The 18,780-nt window shown below is 47.0% G+C and overlaps 1 protein-coding gene across 3 annotated transcripts in view; it reads left to right on the forward strand.

Moving 5' to 3' along the window:
* SNX25 (sorting nexin 25) overlaps positions 1-18,780 on the forward strand; it is a 1,510,914-nt gene that overhangs the window by 1,437,555 nt on the left and 54,579 nt on the right. For all 3 annotated transcript variants that reach the window (XM_086962502.1, XM_086962503.1, XM_086962504.1), the window contains 2 exons: positions 17,313-17,379; positions 18,185-18,366. In XM_086962502.1, coding sequence (XP_086818628.1) covers positions 17,313-17,379; positions 18,185-18,366 — 249 coding nt within the window. The remainder of the gene's footprint in view (positions 1-17,312; positions 17,380-18,184; positions 18,367-18,780) is intronic.

An 18,780-nucleotide genomic window follows, 5' to 3' on the forward strand; every position in this document is an offset into this window, starting at 1 on the left:
GAGTCCCATTTATACCGGCGCCATTTTGGGCGAGGCCGGGCAGGTCCAAGATATAGTCAAAATGTCTTCACCAACAATCGACAAGACCAGAACCCCTTTCGGCCCTTTATGCTACAAGATGGTGTCTTCCATTCAGAAAATATTGTTGGCAGCATTTTGAAAGGAAAGATAAACAGCCGTTCTCCTAGTGAGTCTCACATTGTTACATTTAGGAAGAATGTTGAAGAGTAATATGTGGAAAATCTGAAGCCATTTTTCTACAAACTCTCAATCAGCCTAAGTCATGGGCGATCTTTGTCCACACCAGGGCAATAGTGAAGCTGCAGCAGGTGCAAAGGAGCTTCAGACAGTCTTACAAGCACTGCTTTTCTAAACATTTTTTTGTATTTTTGCACAGTTTTATATATATTTTTTTGTTTTTGATGGAGGGGAAACAACAAAAAACAGGCATTGAAAAAAGCTCAACAGTGCAGGGCGCCTTGTGCTGCTTCCGACCTATTCACACATCGGTCCACTACTGACATCACCTCATAGGCCAACGGGGCACCCCACACTGACTTTCGGCGCAGCATTGTAGGATGGCCACACCAGTGCGGCAACTTGCTGGACACCACCTCGGTGCCATCCGGATCTCGGAGCGTTCGAGTCACTGTACCGCAAGAGTGACCGGAACTCAGCTGGTCACACCGTCTTTCGGCGCAGCATTGTAGGATGGCCACACCAGTGCGGCAACTTGCTGGACACAACCTCGGTGCCATCCGGATCTCGGCGCGTTCGACTCACTGTACCGCAAGAGTGACCGGAACTCAGCTGGACACGCCGTCTTTCGGCGCAGCATTGTAGGATGGCCACACCACTGCAGCAATTTGCTGGACACCACCTTGGGCAACAGTGAAACTGCAGCAGGTGCAAATAATCTTCAGATAGTCTTACAAGCACAGCTCAGAACTCTCAACTATGGCACTCAATATCCAGGACTTGCCATTCGGATCTTGGCGCCTTGTGCTGGTTCCGACCTATTCACACATCGGTCCACTACTGACATCACCTCATAAGCCAACGGGGCACCCCACGCCGACTTTCGGCACAGCATTGTAGGATGGCCACACCAGTGCAGCAACTTGCTGGACACAATCTCGGTGCCATCCGGATCTCGGCGCGTTCGACTCACTGTACCGCAAGAGTGACCGGAACTCAGCTGGACACGCCGTCTTTCGGCGCAGCATTGTAGGATGGCCACACCAGTACGGCAATTTGCTTGACACCACCTCGGTGCCATCCGGATCTCAGCGCGTTGTGCTGCCTTCGGCCTATTCGCACATCGGTCCGCTACTAACGCCGCCTCATGTGCCAACGGATTTTCTACGGTTTTTGTAGCCCTATGCCGCATAACAGGTCATGTGACTTGTTTATAAAACTTTTCATTGGTTCATTTTACTTTTGGTTTCCTAAAGATGGAAGGCTTGGTCATATGACCTAAAAATAACACTTTTCATTGGTTTAGAACATTTTTTTTTCCCAAACGATGAAAGCCCCACCTTGTTTCTGGATCATTCAGACTGAAGCTGGCGTCAGCATGAGAGCACCACCATCTCGTGGCTCCGTCGTGGTCATTCCGCGAGCAATCATGGCAGCCGCTCCCCACCGGAAGCCTGCGGGAGTCGGGGGCCCCCAAGACTTTTATACAATCTTCACGGCTGAGGGGACGCTTTTCGAGAATGGAGCCCAAGCCCTAGCAGGCAAGCGTCCGAGTTCCAAAGTGTCCCAGGGCCATTTCAGTGGACCAGGCCCAAAACCGAGGAGCCGTCCGCCATTTTAAGAGCCATGTGGCAGCCGCCTATCGCTGCACTGCAAGAGTGGGAGCAACTCAACAACATGGTGAGCGAGACGCTGTGGCCGCAAGAGCGAGCGCAACTCAGCTAGATGGCCGCCACCTGGGGAGGCCCGTTCACGCCGGCTCCCCCACGCCCCCCCCCCCCCCCCCGGGCCGCCGCACGCCAATTTTCGGAGCAGCATTGTAGGATACCAAAACCAGTGCGGCAGTTTACTGGACATCACCTGGGTGCCTGTCGTACATGTTGTGTCAGCCATGTGACACTGGACACAGACCGCTACTGACGAGGCCTCCCCCCGCACCACCCGGGACGCCCCACGCTGTTTTTCTGTGCTGCATTGTAGGATCCCTAAACCAGTGCGGCACCCAGGCGACATCACCTGGGTGCCGTCCAGAACTCTGCACGTTGTGCTGCCTTGGGACTATTCGCACAGCAGACCGCTACTGACGAGGCCTCCCCCCGCCCCACCCGGGACGCCCCACGCCAATTTTCGGAGCAGCATTGTAGGATCCCTAAACCAGTGCGGCACCCAGGCGACATCACCTGGGTGCCGTCCAGAACTCTGCACGTTGTGCTGCCTTGGGACTATTCGCACAAAAGACAGCTTCTAACCATTGTTGCTTTTTGTGTTGAAAAATGTTTAAATGTTTTTAGTTTTTGTTCCGTTCGTTATAGTTAATAGTTAATAAAGTTTTATAACCTTACTTTGTTGGAGTGTTATCTATTTTTTTTAAAACGGGTGAATGGGGCCTTGAATCGGGTTATTGTCATGTGTGGGCTTTGCAAGTGTGCTGCTGCAGGATCGGACATTTCAAACTCAAATGCACGTTCTTTTTCTTACCTTTCCGAAGCATGGAGCGCAATAGCAGACAGAGAAAGGGTGATGCACGTGTTGAACACTACCTGACCTGGCAAGTTGCTGGCAGTGCCCCCCCGCCCGCTCCTGAAAGAGGGCACACACACACCGCCGCCCCGAGTACTTCACAAATCTTTAAAACACCATACGCTTGTTCATGAGGCTTAAATGGTTTATCACCTCTTCTAGAACCCCTGCATCGACCCTCTGACGTTTCCTGGAAAAATTACCCTGTAACACAATACCAAGCCCTGTCAGCTGAAACCCCAAGGAATCGTGGGGCATATTATCAAGGGGGTTTATCTCCGCTTTTTTGGCTTTAAAAGCCATGAAAGCGGAGATAAAATTATCTCCCTATTACCAAGCTGTCGCTAACACCAGTTAGTGACAGCTAAAAGGAGATAGCGACCATCTTGGGCCCCGCTTTGCATGTCAGTGATACTTATCACTAATGACATGCAAAGTGGGCGTGCCAAGATGTTAGCGACTGGAAACAGTCCCTAACATCGCTATCTCCTATTACCAACTTTTGGGGATATTCGCGCTAAGCACGAATATCTCCAAAATCTAACACCTGCCCTGAGCAGTTCTTAGCCATGTTATCCAATGGGAGGTGGATAACATGGCTAAGAGCATTAGGTCGATAATACATGAATATCGCTGACTTTTCAGCGATAATAGCAAGGTTTATCTGCGATAAAAATCGCCGATGTACGGCGATAATTTTTGTCTCTAAACAAGTTAGAGACAAAAATTAACGCTACTTGTTCGTAATATGCCCCCGGGTTTTTGCTTGCAGAAATCGGGAGGCGGGAGACTAGCACTGAAATCAGTAGTCACACGCCTGAATCGGGAGGATTGGCATGTCTGAATTCTCTACAGCTGGGGCCATAAACTACATCCGCAGGGTTAGGTGATAGCCTGGGACCAGCCTGGCATCTGAAATGGCTGCCGTGCACGACAAAATTGTGGCATTCGAAAAAAGGCAAAATGGCGCAGCCGCTGGAAGAGATGTATCAACATATATCAGCCTCCTCAGCCACCCTCAGGAAACATAGGGGATTAGGATACGTCTCCCGCACCCCCTTATACCTAGTACTTTAATTAACGAAGCACAAAATGGCGAATTCCCGTTTCGCTACCAGTTTGCGGCCCAGTTCGCGGCCCGTGAAGCGCTTCTACCGTGAAAAATCTTTTTTTTTTATTTTCCCCACGGGACCCTTTAATAACCCCAACAACATTCCTAGGGGGTCAAGAGGGGGATACCTTGCCCCCTTTCATTAAATTCCCCCTTAGTTTTTCACCTTTTCTTCTCTCTCGATCCTACCGAGAGACAAGATGGCGGCCGCTCCGGACTGTCACGCAGCAAAAAAAAAAAAAAGCTCACGCACAGCCGCTGGAAGAGATGTATCAACATATATCAGCCTCCTCAGCCACCCTCAGGAAACATAGGGGATTAGGATACGTCTCCCGCACCCACTTATAACTAGTAATTTAATTAACGAAGCACAAAATGGCGAATTCCCGTTTCGCTACCAGTTCGCGGCCGCGCTTCTACCGTGAAAAATCATTTTTTTTTTATTTTCCCCACGGGACCCTTTAATAACCCCAACAACATTCCTAGGGGGTCAAGAGGGGGATACCTTGCCCCCTTTCATTAAATTCCCCTTTCGTTTTCCACCTCTTCTTCTCTCTCGATCCTACCGAGAGACAAGATGGCGTCCGCTCCGGACTGTTTAGAATGTTGACAGACACCGGAGAGCCAATCAGCTTTCTGCGCGCAAAGTTCCGATAAGCGAAAAGTAAGCGGACCGGATCGCTGCCCAGAGCGCTGTTACAGATATATATCTTGGTTTGAACGTTAATTTCTCAAAAACTACTGGAGCACATATATTGAGACCTAGCAAAGGCACATCGGGCTAACAGTCCCTACAATTTTGCCAAGTTTCGTGCAAATCCATTCAGCCGTTCGAGCTAAAAGTGAGTCCAACCGCCCTATGGAAATTAACATGGGAAAAACGCGTTTTGGGACCCCCCTTTTTTCTCGGCCCCCCCTTGACGAAACCCCCCCAAATTTTCAGGGGCTGCTCAGAAACAAAATGTGCCATTTTCCTGAAAATTTCAGCCGATTCCGTCCACAAACGCCAAAGTTATTAGACATAGAATTTTCAAAAGTCCCATAGAGAAAAAATCCTAACTATATATACCTACTGGCTATCGCCAGTAGGTAATATATATATATATATATATATATATATATATATATATATATATATATATATATATATATACTAGCAGCCGTCCCGACCTTGTCCGGGAGCAATCAGGCTTCCCCGACCCCCACCCGCCCCGACATTGTCCAGAAGCCCGGGCCCCCGCCCGGGCCGTCCCCCGCCTGCCCCGACCTCCGCCTACCCAGACATTGTCCGTGGGTCCCATTACCTCAGCCGCCGCTCCTCCCCCGCGCTCCTCAGTTTACCGGTCCACCGCTCCTCGCTCCTCACCGCCGCTGTCCGCTGCTCGTCACCTCTCCGCTCCTCCCGCCTGTCCGCTGCTGGTCACCTCACCGCCGCTTATCACCGCTCCTCCGACCTGTCAGCTGCTCCTCACGTCCCCGCTTCTCCCCCGCGCCATGTCCGCCGCTCCTCGTCGCGCTCCTGGACGCCGCTCCTCCCCGCGCTCCTCCCCGCGCTCCTGACGTGAGCACGCACGTCGCGGCCGGCGCTACTTCGGAGGGACTACTTTTTTTAATGTACATTTTTTAAATAACGTTTTATTTATTTATTTATATAGCCTATAACCATCTGCACACCCTGACGATTACAACGGCGTATCGGGTGTGTGGATTGGCGCTGTGGTTCCCGAGTTTACCCGCCTCAAAGCCTCAAAGTTCTTCCTTTATTATAGTAGTATAGATATATATACATATATATATATATATACATATATATATATATATATATATATATATATATATATATATATATATAGTCACTGGAAGAAAAAAAAGGTTACAGGGACTTTATAGTTAGGCTGACATTTCATTTCTGCAAAACCAGAGGAAGTCAGCAGGTATAGCTACCTGAGCTAACTATAAGTCAATCCCCCACAATGCACTGCTTATGCCCTTAGATATTGCATCACTCATGACATGGTCAGTGACAACACTGATGACATCTAAAATAACATCACTTATGACATCATCCAAGAGAAACATTGACACACCCACTTACACCCCCATAAAACATGTCATATACCCACTCAATCTCTAACAAACTAATTCACAGAACCCACACAAACACTCACACATCTCGTTACTCATCCATACACCCAGTAACTCATCAAATCACCCTTAGAGCCACTAATGGAACCACTGACTCACATATATAGCCACTCATGCACCTTATCACCAATACAGCCAGTCACAGATTCAGTTATAGAGACATAGACACACTTACACACACACTCATACATCCATACAGCTACTGACACAGTAATTCAGTTAACCATACACCTACTCACAAACCTACTCACTGACCTACCCACTCACTCACCCATAAAGTCACTCACACAGCCATTAACTCGCCCATACAATTATTCACACAGGCACTCAGTTACTTAAACATATACTAACACTCACCTATACACTGACTCAGACAACTACATACTTTCCCATATAACCGCTCTCACACTTATTCACTCATACAACCGCTCAAACACCCATTCATTCACACACACAGCCACTCATACACCCACTCACTCACCCATAAACCCACTTACACACCCATTGATTCACTGAGACAGCCACTCATCTACTCTGTCACTCTTCCATACAGACACTTATGTATCTGCTCAAACACCCATTCAGCCACTCACACGCACCCTCTGATTCACCAATACGACCACTTATACACCAACTCAGTCAACTGTACAGATACTCACACAGTCATTCACTTACTCATACACACCCACACGCTTACCTATATAAAAACCCGCACACACACCATCTCATGTCTCTTATATACCGTCACTCTTCTATACACCACTTACACATCCACTCACTTACCTATACAAGCACTGACCACAGCGAGTTACCTTAGTATATATGTTTAACACTCAGTAACTTTTAGAAACCACTCACAAACACTGCATGATGTCATCAATGATGTATTTTCAGATGTCATGAGTGATGTCACTGACCATGTCATGAGTGATGTAATATATGATGTCATAAGCAGTGCATTGCGGGGCGCGAGTTATAGTTAGCTGAGGTAACTATAACTGAAGAATTTCTCTGGTTTTGTACGAGTAAAATGTCAGCCCAACTATAATGTCCCTGTAACCTTTGGTTTTTTTTCCAGTGAATTTCGAAAGTTTTTAAAATTCTTTTCCCTTACTATAACGTTCCTGTAACCTTTGTTTTTTTCAGTTAGTTTCTCAGGTTTTTTAAATGCTAATTCCTAACTATAACATCACTGTATCCTTTGGTTTTTTTAAGTGAATTTCAGCCACCACCAATTTCAAAACTTATAACTGCAAAATGGATTATAAGTAACCAACACACTAAACGCATTACTATCTAAATGACTCTATATTAGCATTATAACTCCTTTAATATCTGTGTATACATATTTGAGTAGATCTGTGAGACGGTGCATCGGTCTATCAATTACTTTGTAATGCACAGTATGACTCTCTCAGGACATCTATAAGTGGGTGCTCAGTGTCTCAATGGGTATTTGATTGGTTGCATGTGTCTCTCAATCGATCTTTGAGTAGGTGCATGAGTGCCTTTGTAGGTAAGTAAATAACTGTCTGACTGGATCTGTGAATGTCTCAGTGGGTGGGTGAGTGAGTGGGTGCATGATTGTCTTAGTGGGTCTGTTACTTAGTGCTTCAGTGTCTCAGTGGGTCTATGACTGGGAGCTTGAGTGTCTGAGAGGTTCTGTGAGTGTGTGCCTGAGTCTGAGTGTATGAGTGACTGGGTTTATAAGTCTCTGAGTGGGTCTGTGAGTAGATGTGTGAGTGACTGTATGGGTGTGTGAGTGGGTGTATGAGTGTCAGGACCTGTGAGTGGGTGTACAAGTGTCTTAATGGGTCTGTGAGTAAGAGCATGATTATCTGAGTTGGTGAGTGAATGGGTGCATGTATGAGTGTCTGAGTGGGTCTGTGACTAGGAGGGCAAGTGACTGGCTGGGTCTGTGAGTGGATGCATGAGTCTTTGAGTGGGTGAAGAAATGGGTGTGTGTACATAAGAGTGAGTCTGTGAGTAGGTGTGAGTCTCTGAGTGAGTGACTGAGTGCATAACCGAAAGGATCTGTGACTAAGTGTGTGAGTGACTATGGGTGTGTGCGTGGGTGTATGAGAATCTCAGTGGATCTGAGTGGATGCATGAGCGTGTCTGTGAGTACATACATGAGTGGATCTTTAAGTGGGTGCATAAGTCTCTGACTGAGTGTACATGGGTGCGTGACTCTCCGAGTGAGTCTGTAAGTGGGTGTATGAGTCTCTGAGTGGGTGTGTGAGTGCCCAGGTGGGTCTGTGAGTGGTCATATGAGTCTCTAAGTAGGTATGAAACTGTACGCATAAGTCTATGAGTGGGTCTCTAAGGTGTGTGAGTCTCTGAGTGGGCTTGTACAGGAGTGAGTCACTCTCCAAGCGAGTCTGTAATTGGGTGTACAATTACCTTAATGTATATGTGAGTGGGTGCATGAGTATCCAACAGGGTATGTGACTGAATGTATAAGTGTGTGAGTGGGTATGTGAATGGGCGTATAAGTCTGAGTGAGTTTGTAAGAGCGTACATGAGTCTTTGACTGTGACAATACAGCATATCCGAGAACCTTTCTACATTGAGTGCTGTGAGAAATCCTTCTCCTGCGTTTGCACTGCAACATGCAAAACCTGAAATAGTTGCTTAAGGTTTTGGAGAGTGCTGCCGCCCGGAACAAATCCACATTGATCTTTATGTACCGGGACTCCCATTATGACATCTACTAAAGTTAATAGTTTTAAAAGTGACTGCTTTGTGCAGCCATTCAAAGTGAAGGGAGCCAGTGGGTAAAGAGGGATGACTCATCCTATGTGCACCGTCGATAAAGTAAATATTGTTGTAACACATTTAGTAAGCCATACACAAGTGAGATTTTTACATCGAGTTTGTTATGAACTATGGCCCACATGCATCATTGTTTCATTTTGCACTTCCTAATTTGCGATTTTTGGGAATCGCAAATTAGGAAATGCAAAATGGGATGCATGTACATTTTCGCAAAATATTTGAGAATCGGTAAAAATCGCTATTTTTACCGATTCTCAAATATTATGCGATTAGCAAAGTGCGAATTCGCAATTCCCATTCATTCCTATGGGCTAAAATGCCCATAGAAATGAATGGGAATTGCGAATTCGCAATTTGAAATCGCAATTCAGCAATGCATTTCAAGGGTGGAGAGGGGGGTCCAAATGACCCCCCCTTCACCCATGAAATGTACTTTTGAGTATAAGTTACATACACACATGTCCTAAGGACATGTGTGTCTGTAACTTTACAGTTTAAAAAATGCATGTTTGTGCTTTTTTAAACAATTTCGCAAATTACCACGAGGTTCAACTTCGTGGTAATTTGCACTTGCAATTTCAAATTTCGCAATTTGAAATCAAATGATGCATAGCATTTTAGAAATCGCAAAATTGCGATTTCTGAAATGCTATCGCAATTTTAGAAATCGCAAAAAAAGTTGCGATTTCTAAAAAAAACATGATGCATCTCAAAAAGCATTTTTGGAATCGCAAACGGCCGATTTTAAGGAATCGCACCGTTTGCGACTCCAAAAATGCTTGATGTATGTGGGCCTAAATGTCGTCAAGGTGCTCTCAGATCTGACACTCCTAATAAGGCACAATTTAGTAAAGTGGTTTGCCTAGGCTCACACAACTTGATCAAGTGGGGAGGCCAGGATTTGAACCTAGGATACTGGTTAGACATTTGGTAATTCACTCACTGGATGAATATCTCCTTCCCCCTCCCTTTTACTACCATAACACAATGTTATGTGTTTAATCATTTCAATAGCTCATTGGTACACTGTGTTCAGTAAATTCAAGTATCACATGTAAATTCAGTCTGACAATTTATCAATCCGGGTTTTTGTAAAGCGCAACTAATCACCTGTTAGGGTCTCAAGGCGCTGGGGGGAGGGGTTCTTCAGTTCCGTCAAAGATTCAGGTCTTGAGTTCCTTCCTGAATTGAGGCAGTCACGGTGATTGCCTGAGATGCAGAGGCAGGGAGCTCCAGGTCTTCATGGTGAGGTAGGAGAAGGGTCTTCGTCCAGCCGAGGTCTTGGAGATCCCTGGGACAGTGGCCACTACCAGTTGGGCGGAGCGGAGTTGTTTGGTGGGCGTGCAGAAGGAGAGGCCGTGGTTAAGGTATGCAGGTCCGATAATGTGGAGAGCTTTGTTGGCTTGTGTGATAGCTTATTGACACAATATATGTATAGAATTTCAAAATGTCATTGTCACCAAAAGTGTAAGGGAAGGCAGGAAACTATATTTATGATAATATTGCTGCCTTCCCCGAACCTAAACAGTAAAGAGGAAGAGAGTCAGCATTTCAATAACAGCCCAATATTTATTAACAAAACAAAGCGGACTCTTGACGTCCCGGAAAGTTTGCTTTCAGTTACAAGTCTTCTGTGAGAACTGCTCAGCTCCTGACTGACAAGACGCATACTAGAAAAAAATGTTGGGGGAGGGCAAGAAGTCAGATGACCTGTGTTTAGTTGAGTTTGTCACTTAAACTATATTAGAGAGGGAAAATGACATTTCCTGGGATGCTTGCCTTTGCTCGGTTTTGACTCGCCATTTCCCAAGAGACAAGGGTTGAACCAGAGCCAGACATTTGGGTCTAGCCTTGCTTTGCTTGTCCACCTCTATTAATTTTGAAATCAGTGTTTCTGGTGCCTATTGGATTTGTGGGCACCCAGGTAAACAAGCACTGGCAAAGCCATTATCTTTGACCTTAGCTTGCTGGTGCAATAGTTTTTTTTTGCAAGCTCGTGCCACGAAAATAAAAAAATATATATGTTGCCACCTAAATGTGGCCCTCATATGCCTGCAATTAGAATGTTACATTTGAAAAGCATTCACTATTGTGGCTGCTTTACTAGTTTTTTTTATGAGAAGCCTTTCGGATGTGCCATGAATTTTATTATTTGTCTGTGAAGACGCAAAAATAAATCATCACCCAATTATGTACTAAAATCGCAGACAGGTGCAGTGTTGTAATGTCACTTGAATTCTTTATCGGTACAAAAGGGGGTGGTATTGGACGGGGCATCTGAACCACTGTGCCTCATGGGAACAGTCCAGCCCGAACTGCCAAGCCAAGCCTTCCCTGGACCGGAAACAAGCTTCCGAGGGCCGGTTTCTGGCATTCCAGCCGTCTTCAGCCCGGCTTGCTTGAATCCAGTGGCAAAGTGAGCAAGGGACTCACGTCTGAGCATACCCGGCCACTCTTATGGCGGCCAAAAGCGGTACAAAAGGGGGTGGTAATGGATGGGGCATCTGAACCAATCAAACACTCACACCCAGTCAAAAGATCTGGGTTTAATACATCACCGTTCTTTAGCCCACTCTGCCACCCCAGTTCAGACATGGCTATATGCAAATCATTCTGACCCTGTGCCACATGGGAACAGTCCAGCCCGAACTGCCAAGCCATGCCAGAAACCGGTCCTCGGAAGCTTGTTTCCGGTCCAGGGAAGACATGGCTTGGCAGTTCGGGCTGGACTGTTCCCATGAGGCACAGGGTCAGACTGATTGCATATGGCCATGTCTCGCCGTTGTCCAGCAGGGTCCTGATGTTGGCGGCGGCGATGAGGGCAGTCTCGGTGCTGTGGTTGCTGCGGAACCCTGACTGGGAAGGGTCCAGGATTCTGTTTTCTTCGAGGTATCGGGTAAGCTGTCGGTTGACGGTTTTCTCATTGACCTTGGCCGGGAAGGGGAGCAGAGAGATGGGCCGGATGTTCTTGAGATCTCTTGGGTCTGCCTTAGGTTTTTAGATTAGGGCGTTGATCTCGGCGTGTTTCCAGATCTCTGGGAAGGTCGCGGTCTCGAGGGAGAGATTGATGACGTTGCGCAGGTGGGGTGCGATTTTGCTACTTGCTCTGTTGAAGACGTTGTGCGGGAATGGGTCAGACGGAGAGCCGGTGTGGATTGAGCGCATGGTCTTAATGGTGTAATCGATGCTCACGTTGGCCCAGGATAGCAGGGGGTCGTGGTCGATGGAGGGTCTGTTGTGTTGCTGTCTGTAGGGGCTGTCTGGGTGTTGAAGCCGTCGTGGATGTCTGCTATCTTGCGGTGGAAGAAGGTGTTGAGGGAGTCGCACAGGGCTTGCGACAACGGGATGTCGTTGGTGTTAGAGCTGGGGTTGGAGAGTTCCTTCACGATGTTGAAGAGCTCCTTGCTATTGTGTGCGTTGTTGTCGAGGCGGTCTTTGAAGGAGGTCCTCTTGGGCGCCCTGATGAGGTGGTGGTGGTTGCGGATGGCATCCTTGTGTGCTGTGTGACTGTCCGGAGTTTGTTCACTGTGCCATTTCTTCTCTAGTTTCCGGCAGGCTTGCTTGGAGGCTAGGAGTTCTGGGGTGAACCAGCTGGCCCTCTTACTGGTGTCTCTGATGGGGGGTTTCTTCAGCAGGGCGAGGGTGTTTGCGCAGTCCTCGATCCAGCGTCTGAGGCTGTGGGCAGCATCGTCAGTGTTGGAGGGTTCGATGGGTGGGTTCGGTGGGTGGGCTGAGAGTGAGGTTTGCGTGTAGTTGGTCTTAAGTGATTTTGCTCCAGCAGCGGTGGGGGATCTGCTGGGTGCGGTAGCGTGTGGTGGGTTTCTGGAAGGCGAAGTGGATGTAGTGGTGGTCGGTCCAGAGGAGTTCGGTGGTGTGGCTGATGGAGACGTACGGGCTTGAGGAGAAGACTGGGTTGAGCGTGTGGCCGGCGGAGTGGGTGGGCATTGTGACGAGTTGCTTCAGTCCGAGGTTGGTGAGGTTATCGATCAGGGTTGTGGAGTTGTTGTTGTTCTCAAGCTGAAAGTTCAGAGGCGGCCTTGAAGCAGGTATGGCTTTGTCCGGAGTTGAGAGCGTGCAGAGTGCTGGCTTCGTAGTGGTGGTGGCGGTCGTCGTGGGAGGTGCGGGGGCCAGAGGTTCTGGCGCTGGGCGCGGTCCAGGCGCAGACGGGCGCGCCTTAGGCGGGCCAGCGGCTGGCATATACTGGGGAGTTGGAAGGGAGGATCAACTGGGAGGCAGGGGCAGCGAATGGGCAGTGGGTGGTCAGGGGGGCGGGCCGCAGCGGTGAGGGACAACAAAGGTAACAGAAGGAAAAGGGGCACAAAAATCGAGGGTAAAGCGAGTGGCACGGAAGGCAAAAGGGCACAAAAAAACAAGTGGAATGAAGGACAGAAGGGCACAAAAAACGGATGAAAACGAGTGGAACAGAGGGCAGAAAGGCACAAAAAACGAGGGAAAAACAAGAGGGCAGAAAGGCACAAAAACGAGGGAAAAACGAATGGAACAGAGGGCAGAAGGGCACAAAAAATAAGTGGAACAGAGGGCAGAGGGCACAAAAACGAGGGAAAACGAGTGGAACAGAGGGCAGAAAGGCACAAAAAACTAGGGGAAAACGAGTGGAACAGAGGGCAGAACAGGCAGAGAGGCACCGGGGCAAAGAGGCGAACAGAAGGGAAAATCGGGCAGAGACACGGGGACAGCGAGGGAAACAGAAGGAAAGACCGGGTAGAGAGAGCACGTGGACAGCAAGGGGAACAGAGGGAGGAAAAAGGGGCACAGACCACATACAGGCAGTGGGGGAAGACAGACAACAGCAGTCACAGACACAATAATGAAATACAGGCAATACAATAAAATCAATAAAGCGGAGGATGAACAAACCTACCTACGGCCTACCACTGGCCACCAGGTATGAGGCGCAGGTGGTGAGGGACAACAAAGGTAACAGAAGGAAAAGGGGCACAAAAATCGAGGGTAAAGCGAGTGGCACAGACGGCAAAAGGGCACAAAAAACAATTGGAACGAAGGGCAGAAGGGCACAATAAACGGGGGGAAACGAGTGGAACAGGGGGCATAAAGGCACAAAAAACGAGGGAAAAACAAGTGAAACAGAGGGCAGAACGGCACAAAAACGAGGAAAAAACGAGTGGAACAGAGGGCAGAAGGGCACAAAAGAATGAGTGGAACAGAGGGCAGAAAGGCACAAAAAACTAGGGAAAAATGAGTGGAACAGAGGGCAGAACAGGCAGAGAGGCACGGGGGCAACGAGGGCAACAGAAGGGAAAATCGGGCAGAGACACGGGGACAGCGAGGGGAACAGAAGGAAAGACTGGGCAGAGAGAGCACGTGGACAGCGAGGGGAACAGCCCAGCACCATGTGACTCTGGGCAATAGCTTGCTTAATCTTCCCGATGGCCCCCAGCGCCTAGAGACCCTTACGGGTGATTGTGTGCTTCACAAATGTGGATTATTATTATTAATAATGAAATACAGACAATACAATAAAAGCAATAAAGCGGAGGATGAACAAACCTACCTACGGCCTACCACTGGCCACCAGGTATGAGGCGCAGGTGGTAGCCTGCGGGTGGTGGAGGGCCTCAAACTTCCTCAGCAGCGGCAGCTGAGGCAGGGAGACACAGGCAGTGCTGTGCTGAGGGGTAGCGACCTACCTGGTGGGGTCAAGGGTCGCTCTCTTCACTGTGCAAATGCCGGCCTATATGGGGAGGTGGGAGGGAGGAGCAGCTGGGAGGCGGGGGCAGCGAATGGGTAGTGGGCAGTCAGGGGGCGGGCCGCAGGGGGCACAGCGGCGGTGGAAACGAGTGGAACAGAGGGCAGAAAGGCACAAAAACGAGGGGAAAAACTAATGGCATCAGTTTTGGTTTATCAAGACGAGGTGTTTGGTACCAAGCATGTTGGGGTACAGTGAAGCCATATGTAGCTGGGGAACTCGTAATCAAGAGTGTCTAGCCCATGTACTCGTCATGGCTTCCCTGTGCACTTGTGATATCCAAGGGTGAACTTCGATATCACGGGAATACATCCACTAATGCATGTATGCCCACACATGGGTATAGTGCGCCATACTTTAGGGTTGTTAGGCCTGCTGTAGGGGTGACTTACCTATACCACAGGCAGTGCTGGGTAGACATGGCACACAGGGATGTGTGCCATGTCAACTCTTTTTCTCGGCACCAAGACACGCAGGCTGCAATGGCAGTTTGCATGAGCTTGGTGAGGGGTCCCTTAAGGTGGCACAATTCATGCTGCACCCCGTTAGGAACCCTCTTTAGTTCCAATGACCTAAATACCAAGGGTACCACTTACTAGGGACTTACATGGAGCCTAAAGTGGTGTCAGTTGTGGAACAATGGTACCGTTTTAGGGAAAGAACAATGTGCTGGGGATCTGGTTAGCAGACAACCAGCGCACTTTAGTCAAAGTTGAGTCATGTACCAGGCAAAAAGTGGGGAGTGACCATGTCATAAGGGGCACGATCATGCACCTATGTTTTATACTGATTGGGCAGAAGTGAAATATGAATGACAGTTCAACAGACCAATGGATGCAACCTTCTGACCAACAAGCCTCTCTGTGTATTCTGTATGAATTATTTAGGAAAAACAATGGGAGGGCGAGACGGCTGATGCTATCTAAAACCTAAAAAGCTTGTCTTCTGTGTCTGTTAGCTATTCTCTGCACCTAATAACCATTGGACTCCATTAAAATGGAGGCATATGCTCATCACACTTGCTACAGCCTGCATCACCTAGGCAAATGAGAGCGAAACATTTCAGGCATCTCTGCTTTGTTCCGCTCTTTAATGAGGACTCAACTGTGCAAGCTGTCTGGATTCATTTCTGCACGAATGTGGTTGACTGCGATGGACTTTTATGCTAATTCCGTGTTTGGTAAAGATCAGCACGCTCCTAAATCTCTCAGTGAGTCTTTGCAGCAGCTGCTGGTGAATGAAAATGTGTTATGAAGGAAGCATTTGTTAAAGAAGCAGTGAAGATTTTACCAAAATAGGGCTTGTTCCTAGGAAATAGCAGAGACGTGATAGAAGTATGGCTTTGGATATTTCTTGTCTGTAGGTTTTGAATTGGATATTTCATAAGTATGAGCTGATGTTCTTATAGTTATCAGAAGCTTGTAGTCTGTTTCACAGAAGGAGGATCTAGTTGAGCTTCATCCTCCTTACCACACTTTTTGTACCAGACACCGCCGCAACAACATATTATTGACTGACAATTATGCAAAATAAATAACTTTGTCGAGAGTCAAAAATGATCACAACCTCAGAACCTTTCTCCTCCTTGGGGCAGGTGACCGCCACGGACCTTGCTGTATTTGGAGCTTTGTCACACAGTATTAGCGAACAAGAAATTGAAAGTGTTGTAATGTTCCCCCTTCCTAGCCCTTATTCGTACTATATGCACACTTTCGATGTTGGTGAAACGTCAGTGACTAGCTTTCCGATGCAGAACAAAGAATTTGCCAATGTGTCGGATGAACTAAGCCTTTAGATCTGGGCAGAGCAGTAGTGCCTGTTTCTGGTTCCCTTGATGCTTCTGGTCAGTATTTCAAGAACATTTGCCTTCCCTCAAGAGAAGGCAAACACAAGGAGATCATGGACGGAGCGCAACAACTTTTCAGACACTCACCCCCCAGTCACATATCCGGGCTGAATCCATCATCGTTCTTTAGCTCACTTCGCCACCCCAGATCAAACCCAGCTATATGCAAATCAGTCTTGACCCTGTGGATGCTTGTTTCCGGTCCAGAGAGGACCTTGTTTAGCAGTTCGGACTGGAGTGTTCCTATGAGGCACATGGTCTAAACTGGGGAGGCATGGTGGGCAAAACAATGATGGATTTAACCCAGATCTCTTGATTGTGGTGAATGTTTTGATTTGTTCTGCATTCCTTCCATGAGTTGTGTGTATTTTGCCTTCCCTCAAGAGAACGCACAATATTAATGTTGGCACTCTGTTGACTTAATGTATTCTTTATAAGGAAAAGAACGTCCTTTTTAACTACACTCTGCCAATAGAACAGGATACAATGGATATATTCATTAGAAACTCAGTTACCACCACGAAAATGTAGCCCCCTCATATGCATTTGTGGCACCATTTGAGAGAAATATATAGTAAGTTAACGCAATTCGAGGGAAAGATAGAGTGAGTAAACACAGTAATTACAGTTGCTAGTTTTATTTCATTCCACACGGGGCTTTCTTTCAAGAAGAGGGCGACCAATAGAGGTCAACTTTGTGGGGAAATGGAAGTAGCTCCTATTGTGCTTATGCATGTTTAAATTGATTCCAGGTTTTGTTACTGAAAAAAACATGGAGTAGGAATGTTTATTTCTCTCGCTGTCATCTTTGCTGTTTGTTTTGGATAGTAGAATATTGATTGCATGTTGCCTTGTCCCGACCAGAACATGATCTTTGTGCAAATACAACAGAATAAAGTGAGACATTGGTTTTTGTTCTGAATTCAAGGAAAATCTGATTTCCAAAAGGAGAATTGCTCATGTTAGGTTTAACCTTTATTTTCTAGTGTTTAAATGGGTCAGGAAAACTCTCATCGCATTGGTGCAAATCACGTTTGGAAGAACTATCAACAAGTAAGTGACACTTTATTCCTAATATTAGGTTAATACCCTTCTAAGAGATTACATGAAAACAAAGTGAGACAAGTGATTCTCTTGCACTGAATACAAAAATAGCAGTTCAGCATTCTTGAACTGGGCTTTACATTGAAATGTGAAAGGCATGGCAAGCTTCTTCTATACCACTGGTACTAGTGCCACAACCCGCTCCAACCTCAAAACTGGCCCTGCGACCCATTCCACCCTTTTGACCTTAGAATGTGTCCCAGAGTGCTCACTCAACCTGTAATCCCTCCGAAATGCACCTCCGTACCCGCAGAGTGCACTCTCGCACTATCCTGCAGGTGTCGCAGCACACAACTACAGTGTTCGTCCTTGTTAAATCTTCCCTTCACTTGCGCACATCCTGGTTGTACCACTAGTAAAGTGAGCCCTGAACGTGTGTGTGATGGGATCTCATAGCGGACAGTGAATTACATGGGCGGGTCAGAGGTGATGCACCCAGTAACTTCAGTCCAGCTGATAATGACACCCTTAATTCACTAATAAGCATTTTACAGTTTAATAAGCAGTAGCAAGGGATTCGATTTACAGTGAAGAAGCATATTGTTTTATATATATATTTTTCATAGATCATTGGGATAAGGAAACGGGTGACGTCACGTGAAGGCACGTAGATTTGTTTTGAGAAAAATAAAAGTGATTGGAATAGTTAGTATATCACAGTACTCTTGACAGTGCTAACTCTTCTCGTGCTGAGGATTATTTGGCTAAGGCTAGTTAGGATATTGGTTTTTAAACAGTTTTTTTTCTTCCACAGACAAATACGCGATACCGTTCATTGGATCTTCAGTGAGCAGATGGTTGTTTACTACATTAATGTGTTTCGTGACGCTTTCTGGCCTAATGGTAAATTAGCACCCTCAAAAGCATCCAGAACAGAAATGCAGTATCAAGAAACAAAACATAAAGCACAACAAAAATTACTTGAAAACATTCCAGGTAGGAACGTCCATTCATTGAATTCGAAAGAATCCAAAATGCTTCTCAGAATCCTTAGTTTTTCTAAAGCTTTACAGTTAAAATTATATGGTTCTATGCACAAATGGCGACCAGTGAAAATAGCAAAAACTGTGATACATGATTTACACCAGATTTCTCTGCAGTTACTTTTGGCAGGGAAAGGCACATTTTATTAGCAGTTCACCTCCATTTTTGCATTGTGATACCAGGACACCACCATTCTTCATTTTTTTCCTGCACCCCATACATTTTTTTAACCTTCTTTATCCTCTTTTGCTTATGGGTAATTGTTTCCCCTCCTCGCCCTGAACCAGCTGATTTTCAGATTGAGCCTGGTTGCGACACATATTGTGGGCCCTCCTGTCACTCTAATTTGCCTGCTTATCCGTATCC

This window comes from Lissotriton vulgaris, chromosome 3_1 (genome assembly GCF_964263255.1).
Source record: "Lissotriton vulgaris chromosome 3_1, aLisVul1.2, whole genome shotgun sequence".
In the NCBI taxonomy this organism is placed as follows: domain Eukaryota; kingdom Metazoa; phylum Chordata; class Amphibia; order Caudata; family Salamandridae; genus Lissotriton; species Lissotriton vulgaris.